The following is a 12,984-nucleotide window of genomic DNA, read 5'->3' as shown; positions in this document are numbered from 1 at the left end:
GGCCATGAGCCAAGAGGTGTGACCCCAGTCCTGACTCATGGCAGCTCCCGCCACCAATGGGTGACTCAGTCACAGCAGCTTTTTTCTGTATGAAGTCCCATCACAGGTGTTCTGACAAGCATAGGGCTGTTATAAAGCTTAGTCTGCTTAACACAGACTTCTCTGATAATGGTGCCTTTGCTGTGCCTGGCGGTTCAGACTCCATTGACATCACCAAAAGCTGCTTTTTCTAATCCTGACAATAAATTAGTTTTCTGAGAAATGGAAGTTATGAACATGTAATAAAATATAATATAAGAGTCCTCCAGGACCTTCACCCTTTCAATACCTACAGAACTAAAATTCACCAGCTACATACAAACTTATAAAGAGTAGCAGTTTGCTATTCTACCCTCTTGTGTCTCTGAATGGTTCAATAAGCTCCTTGGTGTTACAGAAAGGCTCTCATCGACCCCACTGTGGAATCTCGTCTTCTCCATTGCAGGAGCTGTGCTGTGAAACTAGATTCAGCAGGTTTCAAAAGAAACCTTTCCCCTGTTTTCCCATGAATTTGCTCAATGTTGTGACCCAACAAAAGCTTTAAGCCAGAAATGCTGGCAGAAGGACAGGTCCCACCCTCTTTTTCCCCTCTGCCAGCACAGGTGCTCAGGTGGTGTGGGTGCATGGTGCAGCCACACAAACACTTGTGGCAGTACATGCAGAGGATGCAGAGTGGCTGTAGGAAGAATGGAGTGAGACTCTACATAGGCAACACCAGTTTAACATGTTTGTGAGACTGTGGTGTGAAACAGTGGTCTTGAGCAGCCGCATCAGGCTAGTGAGGGCAAAACCTTTTTCTTAGAGTGTTTTATTTACCCTAGGACTGAAAGGCAATTATCATATTAACCTCCCTTTTAGATATGTCTATCCAGAACCCTCCCTGTATTTATTACAATGGAAAGTAAACATGCCACAGAAATGTAATGGCTAGGGTTATATAAAAAAACTTTGGGATTTACTGATTTCCTTATTTTCTTATGTGCTAATTAAAATCTGTTCCACTCCATTGGTTTATTCAGTATCTGCTTTCTTAGATTTTGGAACCTAAAACCTGCTTTCAGGTTTAAATAAAAGCAGAACATTGCACATGGGGAAACTGAGCCTACTCTTCAGGGTGATCCTCTGTGCTGAATTTCCTTGCAGAATGGCAATAAAGTGCTTGCTAAATATAAAAAAAAAAATTCCTAATGACTGAAAAGGTTATTAGGGTAACTCTCACTGCCCATGAACCAGAGAAACCTAGGATTAAAAAACAAAAAAAGAAAGCCCAAGGTGTCCTTGAACAAATTTCCCCCTGTTGAGACTCCACCTTCAGGGCTGTGACTTTGTCATGTCCGTAGTGGGATGGGGTATTTGGCTGGCTGGCAGAGCAGACAAGGAGTCCATCTTTGAAAGGGCATTTGCTGGGAACCTTCTGTGACGTGGCAAGATAAAGGTCAAAGCATTGACATAGGTTATGCATAGAAAGGCCTTCGGTGTGAGAGAACTTGTAAAGCTGTTGTCTCCGGGTGTTTACCTGGGTGCCTAAATACCTCTGAAAATATCTAGAGACAATATAGTAAAGCTGATTTGAGACATACAATTAGATGTATGTTTGTTGTATACTATCCACCCAAAAAAACCCGAGTTATTGTGGTACCTGTTACTGGCTCTGTTCTCTAAAGGATCTCCTCAGATTTTGGTCTTCAGTGGCTTAGGAAAGTCAGGAAATGATAAATTCTTCTGTATCAACCCACATTGTGTAAGAACAGGTGTAAAATAACGTGTTGTTCATTTAAATAAAGTGATGTTGTCTCTTTAAAACTTCAAATAGGCAATAAAATGGTTCTATAAATGTGTGGGAACCTGTTCCACCAAATACAAAGTGGTTTTGTTAAAAAGAGAAGGAAATGAAAGAAAGGGGAGAAAATGCTGTCTGTTACATGATGAGATCCTAGTTTTTGTGGCTGTGTTGTGGCTAAGAATGGGTTTATGTGTAAATATACTGATAAACCATACAGACTTTCTGAGATTGAGATTAGACACCTTGCTGGTCACTCTTAAATTCATGTGTCCTTTCAGTGAAATATTTTACTTGGCACATTCCCTTCTCATTACACTGCAGTGTCTCAGTAGTTTTTGAAGACCAAATACAAACATAAAGGCCAATCCACTGCTTGCTCCTTACTCTCCCTTCTCCTTTCACTTGCTCGTGTCTGCACTGTTACATGATGCTAAACTGCCATCATGAAATATCTCCTGAAACCTATTTACTACCATGATCATAAGAAATACTCTCACCCAGATAATGACATCACCCCAATAAAATGATGAGTGGTCAGCCTCTGGATCTCTCAAAGCATTTGGGTTTGATCTTTCTAAAAATCTCAGAAAGCAGATCCAATGCATGTCATCACATGGAGGACCCCAGCACCCCACATCAGGAAAGGCACTTCATGTGTCTGCTTGTAGAAAAGAGACAGATGATGGGAAGCACACCAACTCCTTGGAAGTCTTTTCTGCATCAGGGAGAAGGTTCCCATTGACAGGCATTAGCATATTCCAGTGAATCTCACTTTTTTTCTTGAAATATCCAGCTTTTTCTATTACTGTATTCAGGAGAATAATTATTTAGGAAAAACCTTTTACCTACAATCCCACCACAAGAACAAATGAAAAGAAATGGAAGGTTTATAGGAAACATGGGCATGGTCTGGACTGTTCTCTTTCTCTTTCATTCTGCCCAACTTTCTTAAGTTCCTTATAAAAGGACAAATTAATATATTTTTAAATTCTGCCACTGGGGATGCTAACACCTCAGAATAACCTGCACCTTGATCTACTGAGGTTCATTGCTTTAAGCAATAACGGGGAAATAACTTGGACACTAACAACAAGCTGCAGCTAAAAGTGAAAGTACGAAATAAAAGCCAAGTGTTTGAGTAGCCTCCTTGTGTGATCCTAATTGACATGGTATATTGAAGAGCCTTCTAAAAATGAGCCCATCATCTCGCTAGCATCAATGCTTTTTAATTCCAGTTACACAGAATAGTGGATATTTAAGTACACGGACGATTGGATCTCATAGCTTTCCTTTTTTTTCTCTCTTTTTTTTTCTTTTTTTTCTCTTCTGTTTCAGCTGGGGTATCTGCACAGACCCCATGCAACACAAACAAGCTCACTTTATAATGCTTATGGTGAAAAGTTTGGTTTGTTTTCAAACACAAAAATGCAAAGCAAGAGAAAGATATTGATTTTAAAAATCAATTAATCTGGTGAAATTTTGTAAATTCATACCTGCTAAATTTTTTATACTTACTTCCCTATAGAGATCAGTGGGATTGAGACATGGATTGGATTGTGGCAGAATCTCCTAGATTTTATCCCCAGTTTTGAGACTGATTCCTTCGATTGTCTTGGGTAAACTTCTTAAATTTCCATGCTGCAGCTTCCCTGCCCTTAGGGAGTACCTGCTTCTCTGTGGCTTTTGTAGCTAACATTTGCAGAGATGAATTCTAAAGCTGAAAGACTTCAGTCTTTCAGTGCCTGGTCTGCAGGCACTCTGGGACTTGGATCCAGGCTGCAGGTGTGTTTGTACAGTGCCTAACACACCACAGCCACAGTACAGTGGATAAACAAGTATAAAAAACCAGAACAGCAATCACCTATTGGTTTGCAGTGTAAGTAGAACAGCTCTCCTTCCTGTTCGCTCCCAGAAACTGCCACAAAGATACTTCTTTTGCCAGTCTTTGCCATCTTCCACATTTCTCTCTCTATCTTGGAGCCTTCTAGTTTTAGAACTCTTATCTGTACACCCGCTGACTCCCCTACCCCTCTTCCCTATCGATGAACCTCTGACTTAGCAGTATGAGGATGTCTCTTATGTTTTACATGCCCAGACCAAAACACTCAGAGGATAAGAATAAATTATTATGAAGAACCATCTGATACAAACTACCAGTGCTTCCTCTGCAGAATCTACTCCAGTTTATGGTTTGCCATGAAGAGGTTAATACACTTCTTCTTGCACATGGGGTTACCCTGAGGTTGTTGCCCTGAGCCTGTGTGCTGCTTGGATGGAGATTTGGACTAAGCTTTACTATATGGGGGGGTGTGCGGAGATAGGAATGGCAATACCAGTAAAAACAACTGGAAAAGGACTGAAAGCTGTGATTGTTTTGCTTCTGCAATATGTTGTTTACTTTTCACCTCCTTTAGGCAGTGTCCTTTCCCTGAAATTAGCCATCTTCCAAGGCATGCCCTGCTCCCTCTTCTCCCGCCGGCTGGCTGTGCACACTATTTGCCAACCAGGCAAATCCATCATCCAAAGAGTGTTTCGGAGTGGTTCCTCCTCTTGGCTGCTTGAGAAGGTGTGTTGTTTGCTTTGCCTAAGTGCTCCCGGGGCCTAATGCTCCGTTGTTATGTACAGACCATTTCTGCTGCCATGAATCATGTTTTACCACCCTTGTGCTTTTACTTCTGCACTGGGTGCTTTTTTTCTTTCAAGCAAACACGTTGGAGTTCCGTGTTTACTGCTGAAACAGTGCATGTCGGGTACACAGCACAGGCTGAGTTATTCCTACCGTCCCACTGCTGACGTGATCAGTAAATCTACCTCTCAGTCCAGGAGCTGCAGACCCCTTGTTTTTCTTACAACCAAAGATAAATTGATTCAGTATAGCCTAAAATAATTTTGCCAGACATGTATAAAGAAAAAAGAATTTTCACTGAAAAAGCCTCATGCCATCAAGCAAAATATGCCCTTTTCTTATCTTATCTGTTGTGAGTAACCCAAACTATTTGCACAACGCCTTGTGCTAGGAAGGAGTTGTTTGTACATGTTTCACTCCCTTTTTTCCAAGTTTTGAAGTTTGAATGAAATCTTTTTCTTCAAATTCCTCCTACCTGCAAAAATGTTACGGTTTCTCTTTCCTGTGCTTCCCTGAAGGTTGGATCCAGCCCTCCCTTCAAAGATCCCTTCCTTGCAGATGGTTTTCTATTAATCTTCAAACCACTTTGGAGAGCTCTCTGTGTCTGGCAGCACTAACATCCCCTCTCCCTCCCGTCCCACCCACTTAGCCTCAGCCTAAGAGCCCTTAACAAATGACTCCCAAGGAATTTAAATGGCTAACGCTCGCTGGCCAATAAAGAGATGCATAAACTGTATAACCAGGTTACACGGCTTTTGCCATTAGGAAGAAAGGTTGCTCGGGCAAAGGCGCAAGTCCTCTTAACCTGTTGCACTTCCATCGCAGGACCAGAGAGGTAAGGGAAATCTTGTTTGCTCTGTAGGGCTTTTTATCTGTTTTTTATTTATCAGGGAGTTGAGACCAAAAGTATATCATCATTAAGGTGTTGGTTTGGGGTTTTGCCTTCCTTCAGAGGGTCCTAAGGAGTTATTTGAGAAGGAAGCAACTGCTTGTAAGCTTGAACTAAGAGATCGACATGTGAATATCTAAAAGAATTTGCATAACAAACAACAAAGCAAATGTCTGAACAGTGAAAACTAAACTGCTGATATTTTAGACAGAAGAAAACAAAATCATATTTCAAAGATATTTTTTCTACTACCTTAAATTAATGGACTGAAAGGTAGCCAATTACAACTGTTTTCTGTTGTGTTTTCAGTCAGTCTGTCTCTGCCGTTGTCTGTGCTGCCTGGTATTTTGTTCTGCTTTTTCAAGAGATTGACATAAAAAAATCAAACTTTAAAAGTGGATTATCAGCTTCTGGTACAAAATTTGGGGCTTGTGGATTGAAGGTGTCTGGGAAGGTTAAGCAAGCAGGGTATGTATGCAAGTATTATTGTTACAAATGAATCTATATAACTCATTCTGCATACTGAAAATTTGATAGTGTTTTAAGAATATCAACTTCTGATATTATTCTATTCATATTCTGCTTAAGCAGCATGTGAAATGTGTAAGACTTGTATATGACATTGGACACGTGACACTAATCTGTTCACGCTTATTTATTTATTAATTTATTGTTTTATTGGGGTCAGTACTGATAACAATAATGAATTTTGAACTTAAACTTGGAAAAAAATAATGTAGATGTTGTAAGTAAAGCTCAATTAAAATCAATGACAAAAATGTTAGTTTGCATATGGACTAGATGCAGCAGCTGTATATAGTGGTGTCCTGTTCTGAGCTAGGTGGGATTGAAGCCATGCTTCAAAATCTGTGTGTAAAGGGCTCCCTCACTGTTTGCACATCCAAGCTTGCCAAGGATGACAGCCAGGGCTCCGAGCATGTGAGGGATGTCATGGCAAACTGTTACTGCCATCCCCTGCAGTGCTCCATGGACAGAGATGCTGGATTGCAGAAAGGGCATCTTTTTCAATCACATTATCACAGCTGATTCTGAAAGCCTTCACACCCCATTCATGGTCCACAGTGGTGTATGTTGGGGTTAGCTGATGATGTTGAACCAAAGACCTTGCCATTGTACGAAAGAGGTGAGAGAGGTTTTTAATTAAATTAAGACAGTTAATCTAACAGAACTACAAAACGTCCTTTTTGCTTGTCAAGGCAAGGCCACACGACTGTCTATTAAGAGCTTGTTGTAATATTGTTGGTTTGATTATTTTTCCATGTGTTTCTCATATACTGTATAACCAAGATTAGATAATGCATTATATAAAAATAAATAAAGTTAACAAAGAAGTAGCCATTTTGCTACTCTTTTTAATAATTTCTATTCAATTCTGCATTTCAGCTCCATTCTTTGCTGAAGAAATTATATTGAATCAAATGATCCTTGTCTTCTTTCTTCAGCTTTTAATTAAAAAAAATAATCTCAGTTAAGGTCAACAAAAGGTGAATTTCAAATTATATCTGCCTCAAATCCCACTCCTTTTCTAGAGCGAACAGAAATTTCATTTCCAAACCATAGGTATTTCCAACTGAGCTGTAATTTCAGTAGACTTATGTTGTCTTGAATTAACCCAGTGCAGGAATGGTGCCCCCTGAGAAAGTTCCTGCCTTGGTTAAACATTTTTTTTTATTTATAATATTAACCCTGGGCACAGGTAACGAGTGCTGGAAACCTCTTCCTTGTACTTGTAAACCTGGTTTCTCAATTTCAATCCAACGTTCAAAGGTCTGCACAAACTTCTTAGATCAGAGGTCAGGTACAAATTGCTGCACTTTGCAGCTCCTTTCTGCCGATATGACAGAATTTCACAGCAAAGACGATTGACTTCCATCCCCCTCTCCTCCATGCACCGGCAACACCAGGCAGTTAAAAGCGTGATATGTACAAGTCAGCCATTGGTACCTGAGTTTAATTAATAACTAACTGGGTTTCAGTGGTGCAAGGTGCATATTATAAAAAGGGTCAAATGTCAGTGCACAAAGGGAAAAAAAAAAAAGAACAAAAACGCCAGCCACGGACTAAGGCAAATGCTTTGAGTTTAATGTACTTTCAGCAGCCAGCATTCACATCCCAACTGTGGTTTGCTTTATGTTGATTTTCATTTCTGTGACCTGAGGGGGAGGGAACATATTGAGCCACTTTCAGCTTTCCCTGGAATCCTGGCCTCCTGCTGAAAGCAGATTTGCAGGTTGGGCCCCCCATTGTTGCAGTGTTCACGTGGTATACACAAAATTGAGAATGTTGTAATAAAAATAGTGCATGAGATTAGGGCAAACTGAAAAGTCCAAAGCTATTTTTGTTGTAATAAATTTGATTAAGCGAGTAGACTTTATATGAACAGGTGAGATGTGTTATGTTTTGCTCTGGGATCTCCGGAAAAGTTAGCTGAAAAGGTTGGACCAGGAAAGCTGAAAAGGCAACTGTAGTTTGTGAACTTTTTTAGATACTATTGGTTGCACTGCGGGGTGGAACATCTTACTGTAATGTTTATGTAGACAGACAGATAGAGTGTTCTGTGTTATAACAACAAAGAAGCGCATGCACACATACCCCTACTCTAGAGTTCAGCAAAGCCTTTCACAGACATTTTCAATGATAGAATTAAATCACTGTGTTCATATGTAAGATTTTTCTTCAAAGGGGCAAGAAGTGAAATAGGTGAATGTCTTATCTTTCTTGTGTAATAATTAACAGATGAGTCTAGTCGTGGTTTTGTTTTTCAGTTGCAGAACATTGTTTTTACTATCTTTCTTATGGCAAAAGCTTGTGAACTCCTAGTCCACCCTGAGTGAAACACTTCTCCCTTTCTAAGTAGAATGCTTTTTAAAAGTTAATACAAGCAGGACATACTTACCCGTATCAGCATCTCTGCTGAGAACAGAGTTAATTGCTTTGTGGTAAAGAAACACCACAAAAAGTTTTCCATCAAGTATGGCTCATCCAAAATAGGAAAGACTTGTTACATACCAAGTGACTACATTGAACTTTATTTATATGTCACACATTTTCCTGTCTGACCATGGTAATAATAGCTTATGTTGACTAGACTGAAATACGAGAATTTGGGAAGAAAAGAAGGGTTGTGCTTTTTCCTGATTTAGCTGATAAGAGCTAAACCATCTCTCATCTTCTAAGCTTTCCTCAACATGTGGCTTCAATACTTTGCAGGGTAATAACTTCAGCCTCAGCCAGTGATCAGTCCTATTGAAATAGCTGAGAGTTATAGAATTATTTTGAAATGGACTCAGTAAAAAATGGAGCTGGGGCAAACAGTACAACATAGGGGTTACACAACTTGTTGGACAAAGTTCTAAATGACTTGCAGCAAAGTGGATTATAAAATTAGGGAGGAGACTGGGTTTTGCTTACCCAAACTTCCTTCAGAAGTGGTACAAGCTGAGGTGGCTCGCTTGGCACTGCAGTAGCATAAAAACACTCAAGAAACATGCATAGCATTGACAGAATTCACATTGTAGAAGCAGGGACATGTCAGTAGGATGCTCTAGGTGTTGGTGGTCCTTTGGTACATAGATAATTTTTCACTCTCATAATGAGAAAACCATATATGCATGAACAAATTTTCACTTGTGATCATCAAAAAGCAATGGTAAGAAGCATAGCTAGGCTCAGGAAAGTTTTCTTACTTTATTATTTGAGATGTCTTGGGAAGAATACAGAGATTCTGCTTGCAACTGTAGGGAGAAAATTCATGTGGCCAAAGTTTAACTGGAGTTAAAGCTAACCAGAAATGTGGGGGACTATAAAAAGAGTTTTTTCAAATAAATTAATGGCAATAGGCAGTATAGAAATATCATCAGCCTGTTAAAGGGTAAGGATGGTCACCTCACAAACACGGCAGAGACAAGGCAGAGGTATTTAACGCTTTCTTTGCCTCTGTCTTCAACATGGATGATGGACCAAGGGGGTCTCAGTGCCCTGAGCTGGAGGACCATGACTGTGAGAATGATCAACTCCCAGCTGAGTCTGAAATTGTGTGGGATTCTGCTGCTCCAGCTGGATTCCTACAGATCTATAGGGCCTCATGGGATTTTACCCAGAATCCTCAAAGAGCTTGCTGATGTCGTGGCACAACCCCTCTCAAGGACTTTTGAGTTGTCTTGGGAATCCAGAGAGGTCCCAGATGACTGGAAGCTGGTGAATGTTGCCTTGATTTGCAAGAAGGAGGACCCTGGAAACTACAAGCCTGTCAGTCTCACTTCAGTGCCTGGTAAAGTTATGCAGAAGATTGTTCTGGAAATTATTGAAAAACACCTGAAAGATAACACAGTCATTGGTCACAGCAAGCATGGCTTCATAGAGGAAGGTCTTGCTTATCCAACCTGATTTCTTTCTATGACAAGGTAACTCACCTAGTTGATCAAGGGAAGCCAGTTGATGTAATCTTTTTGGATTTCAGTAAAGCTTTTGATACTGTCTCTCACAGGATCCTTCTGGACAAACTGTCCAACACACAGCTGGATAAACACATCATGTGGTGGGTGAGCAATTGGCTCATGGGTCGAGCACAGAGGGGTAACATCAGACTGGTAACCTGTCACTAGTGGGATTCCACAGGGCTCTGTCTTAGGCCCTGTGCTCTTCAACATCTTCATAAATGACTTGGACACAGGACTGGAAGGGATACTAAGTGAGTTTGCAGATGATACAAAACTGGGAGGAGCCCTTGACTCCTTCAAAGGCAGGAAGGTCCTGCAGAGAGACCTCGACAAATTAGAAGGCTGGGCAATTACCAGCCAGAGGAAGGTCAATGATGGAAAGTGCCAGATTCTGCACCTGGGATGGGGCAACCCTGGATGTACATACAGACTGGGGAATGAGATGCTGGAAAGCAGTACTGTGGAACCTGGGGGTCCTGTCTGATGGCAAGCTGAATATGAGCCAGCAGTGCCCTGGCAGCCAGGAGAGCCAACCATGTCCTGGGGGGCATCAGGCAAAGCATCATCAGCCAGTTGAGGGAGGTGGTTGTCCCTCCCTGTTCTGCACTGGTATGGCCTCACCTTAAATATTGTGTGCAGTTTTGGGCACCAGAGAAAAAGAAAGATATTAAGCTCTTGATAGTGTCCAAAGGAGGGTAACGAAGATGGTGAAGGGCCTTGAGGGGAAGCTGTATGAGGAGCGGCGGAGGTCACTTGGTCTGCTCAGCCTGGAGGAGACTGAGGGGAGTCCTCATTGCAGTTACAACTTCCTCGTGAGGGGAAGAGGAGGGGCAGGCACTGATCTCTTCTCCATGATGATCAGTGACAGGACCTGAGGGAATGGCCTGAAGTTGTGCCAGGGGAGGTTTAGGCTGAATGTTAGAAAAAGGCTCTTCACTCAGAGAGTGGTTGGGTGCTGGAAGAGGCTGCCCAGGGAAGTTGTCACAGTGTGAAGCCTGACAGTGTTGTCAGGCACATGGTATGACTCTTGGGAATGGTCCTGTGCAGGGCCAGGAGCTGGACTCAATGATCCTTGTGGCTCTGATACCTCATTGAATACTATTTTTGCAGTTCTGAAGCCAGGAGGTTGGGTCATTGAGGGACCTTCACACTGGGAATGTTCACTGCTGGGCGTTGACAGTGCTTACAGATAATGCAAAGTGAATCACACACCAGATTAAATATGCCATAGAAGGATGAAGAGAGGGCTGATAACAGAATAGGCAGGAAGTTTGCACAATACAAGGTGACTTTATTTCGTATGGGATAATTTTAGCTCCATTTTTTAAATTGCACATAAAATTGCTGTGAGGTAAGATTACTAGGCTAAGGGAACTGGTATAATATGGCTAAGAGAACTAGATCTGTGATTGTTATTGTTCTTAATGACGGTGATAAATAAGAAGTTTAACCTTAAAATCCTGGTTTGAAGTTGTAGCCAATCATTGAATGTATAAATTCCTTGTTGAATTATCTGATTAACATTCAAACTTTAACCTGGGAAATTCCAGGATGTTAATTTACAGAATAATTTCAGGTGTTTTCCTCTTAAAAGTAGCAAGAAGCAAAAGAAGAGATTTCTAGTAATTTTGTTACAGTTTTTTAAGCCAAATACATTGCTTTTGATTGGTTCATGGAGAACATAACCCATCCCTGTGAGACTTTTAAAGCAGGATTTTCAGTAGTGCTTGTCACTGCCTCAAATATAATATCATAGCAGCCATTAGAGTCCTGTAACTGATGTCAGAGGAGTAGCACTATCTACTGAGTACTATTTGCTGAGTACTGTTGAAAATATCACACTTCATTTTCTGTTTCTTTCTTTGAATCTAATACTATAAAAAGACAAAATCAATAGGTTTTGGTGAGTTTCAAACCAACCATTTTTAACATGCTTAAGCCACTTAGGACAAATTTAAGCAACTGAAAACTGTGCACAGACCCTCTCTGCAGTAGATCCACCCTGAAAACTGCATTTCAGGCCCAGAACATTAACTTGCCCCTTATAAGGGGAACTCAACTAACTGACTAGAATAAATTTGAAATTTAAGCATGAACTATGAACTCTTGCAATTAAATCAGTAGTCAGAACCCTGATGATAGGCCCTAGGTTAAGATGTCAAGTGTCACCATTAGCAGAAGTGGGAATTTCATAAAATCATAGAATTTTTAGGTTGAAAAAGACCTCTAAGATTATTGAGTCCAACCATTAACAACGCCAAGTCCACCGCTAAACCATGTCCCTAAATGCCACAACTACATGTCTTTTAAATACCTCCAGAGATCGTGACTCAACCACTTCCCTGGGCAGTCCGTTCCAATGCTTGACAGCCCTTTCGATGAAGAAATTTTTCCTTCCCTGGCACAACTTAAGACTGTTTCCTCTTGTCCTAATTTCAGCAGCTAGTCTGAGGATTTAGTGGGCTGGTCTTATCCTATCCCTCAGGTACTGTACACTTCTGCTCTCTACATATTTAAGTCTAGTACTTCTAGTGGGCAGTGTACAGCTCCTGCTGTACATGTTCTTGCCTGAACATATACGTGAAATGATTCAGTGTAGCAAATCCTGCTGCATACACATCTCATTGTGTTCCATGCAGCACCTGAGCCAAAAGATTCCTTCCAGGTGACCCTGGCTGGAGAGGGACAAATTTGATGACCTAATTCAGGCACGTGGATGATGTTGAGAGTAAGCAGTGCTTTAGAGGTGCTAGCAGCAGGATGACTTGCACAGCAGACAGACATGTCATTGTCAATAACTAGTGCTGATTTGATCTTTGAGATTACTCTCTTCCAAGCTGCTCATCACAAGCTACTCATCCAGTCTCTTGCCAGCCAATGTTCCTGCCCCTTCAGGTCTGCTGATGCTGATGCACTTACTCCACAGAGTTTTGCCAAAACAATCCAGATTAAGAAAATCCACCTTTTCAAAATGTTGAGTCTAGCCTGGGGCAACTTCTTCACCCAGTTCAGCTGGAGGCAAAGCAATATGTCTGGCACACTGCAGACATTGTCATGGACTGTTGGCCTCAGATACTGCTTTTTGTAGAAGTGTGAAGACATTATCCATCCCAAGTAACCTTCCCTTTCCTGTATGAAAGACCTTCAGAAAAGGTCCTTGACTAAAAAGCTGTGCTGAAATGCTGCA

The 12,984-nt window shown here is 41.1% G+C and overlaps 1 protein-coding gene across 5 annotated transcripts in view; it reads left to right on the top strand.

Moving 5' to 3' along the window:
* Positions 1-12,984, top strand: part of RBM47 (RNA binding motif protein 47) — a 78,445-nt gene that overhangs the window by 49,640 nt on the left and 15,821 nt on the right. The window contains exon 1 of one of the 5 annotated variants that reach the window (XM_018081689.1): positions 4,965-5,283. The exons of the other annotated variants lie outside the window; for them this stretch is intronic. Within the exon in view, the coding sequence (XP_017937178.1) occupies positions 5,171-5,283 (113 nt within the window). The 5' untranslated portion in view covers positions 4,965-5,170. Of the gene's footprint in view, positions 1-4,964; positions 5,284-12,984 lie in introns of those variants that run through there. 5 annotated transcript variants of the gene reach the window in all.

The sequence above is a fragment of the Manacus vitellinus genome, unplaced genomic scaffold (assembly GCF_001715985.3).
Source record: "Manacus vitellinus isolate BGI_N305 unplaced genomic scaffold, ASM171598v3 scaffold_0_pilon, whole genome shotgun sequence".
Taxonomy (NCBI): Eukaryota; Metazoa; Chordata; class Aves; order Passeriformes; family Pipridae; genus Manacus; species Manacus vitellinus.
The sequence above is the reverse complement of the archived record's forward strand: the minus strand, read 5'-3'. Positions and strand labels throughout refer to the sequence as shown.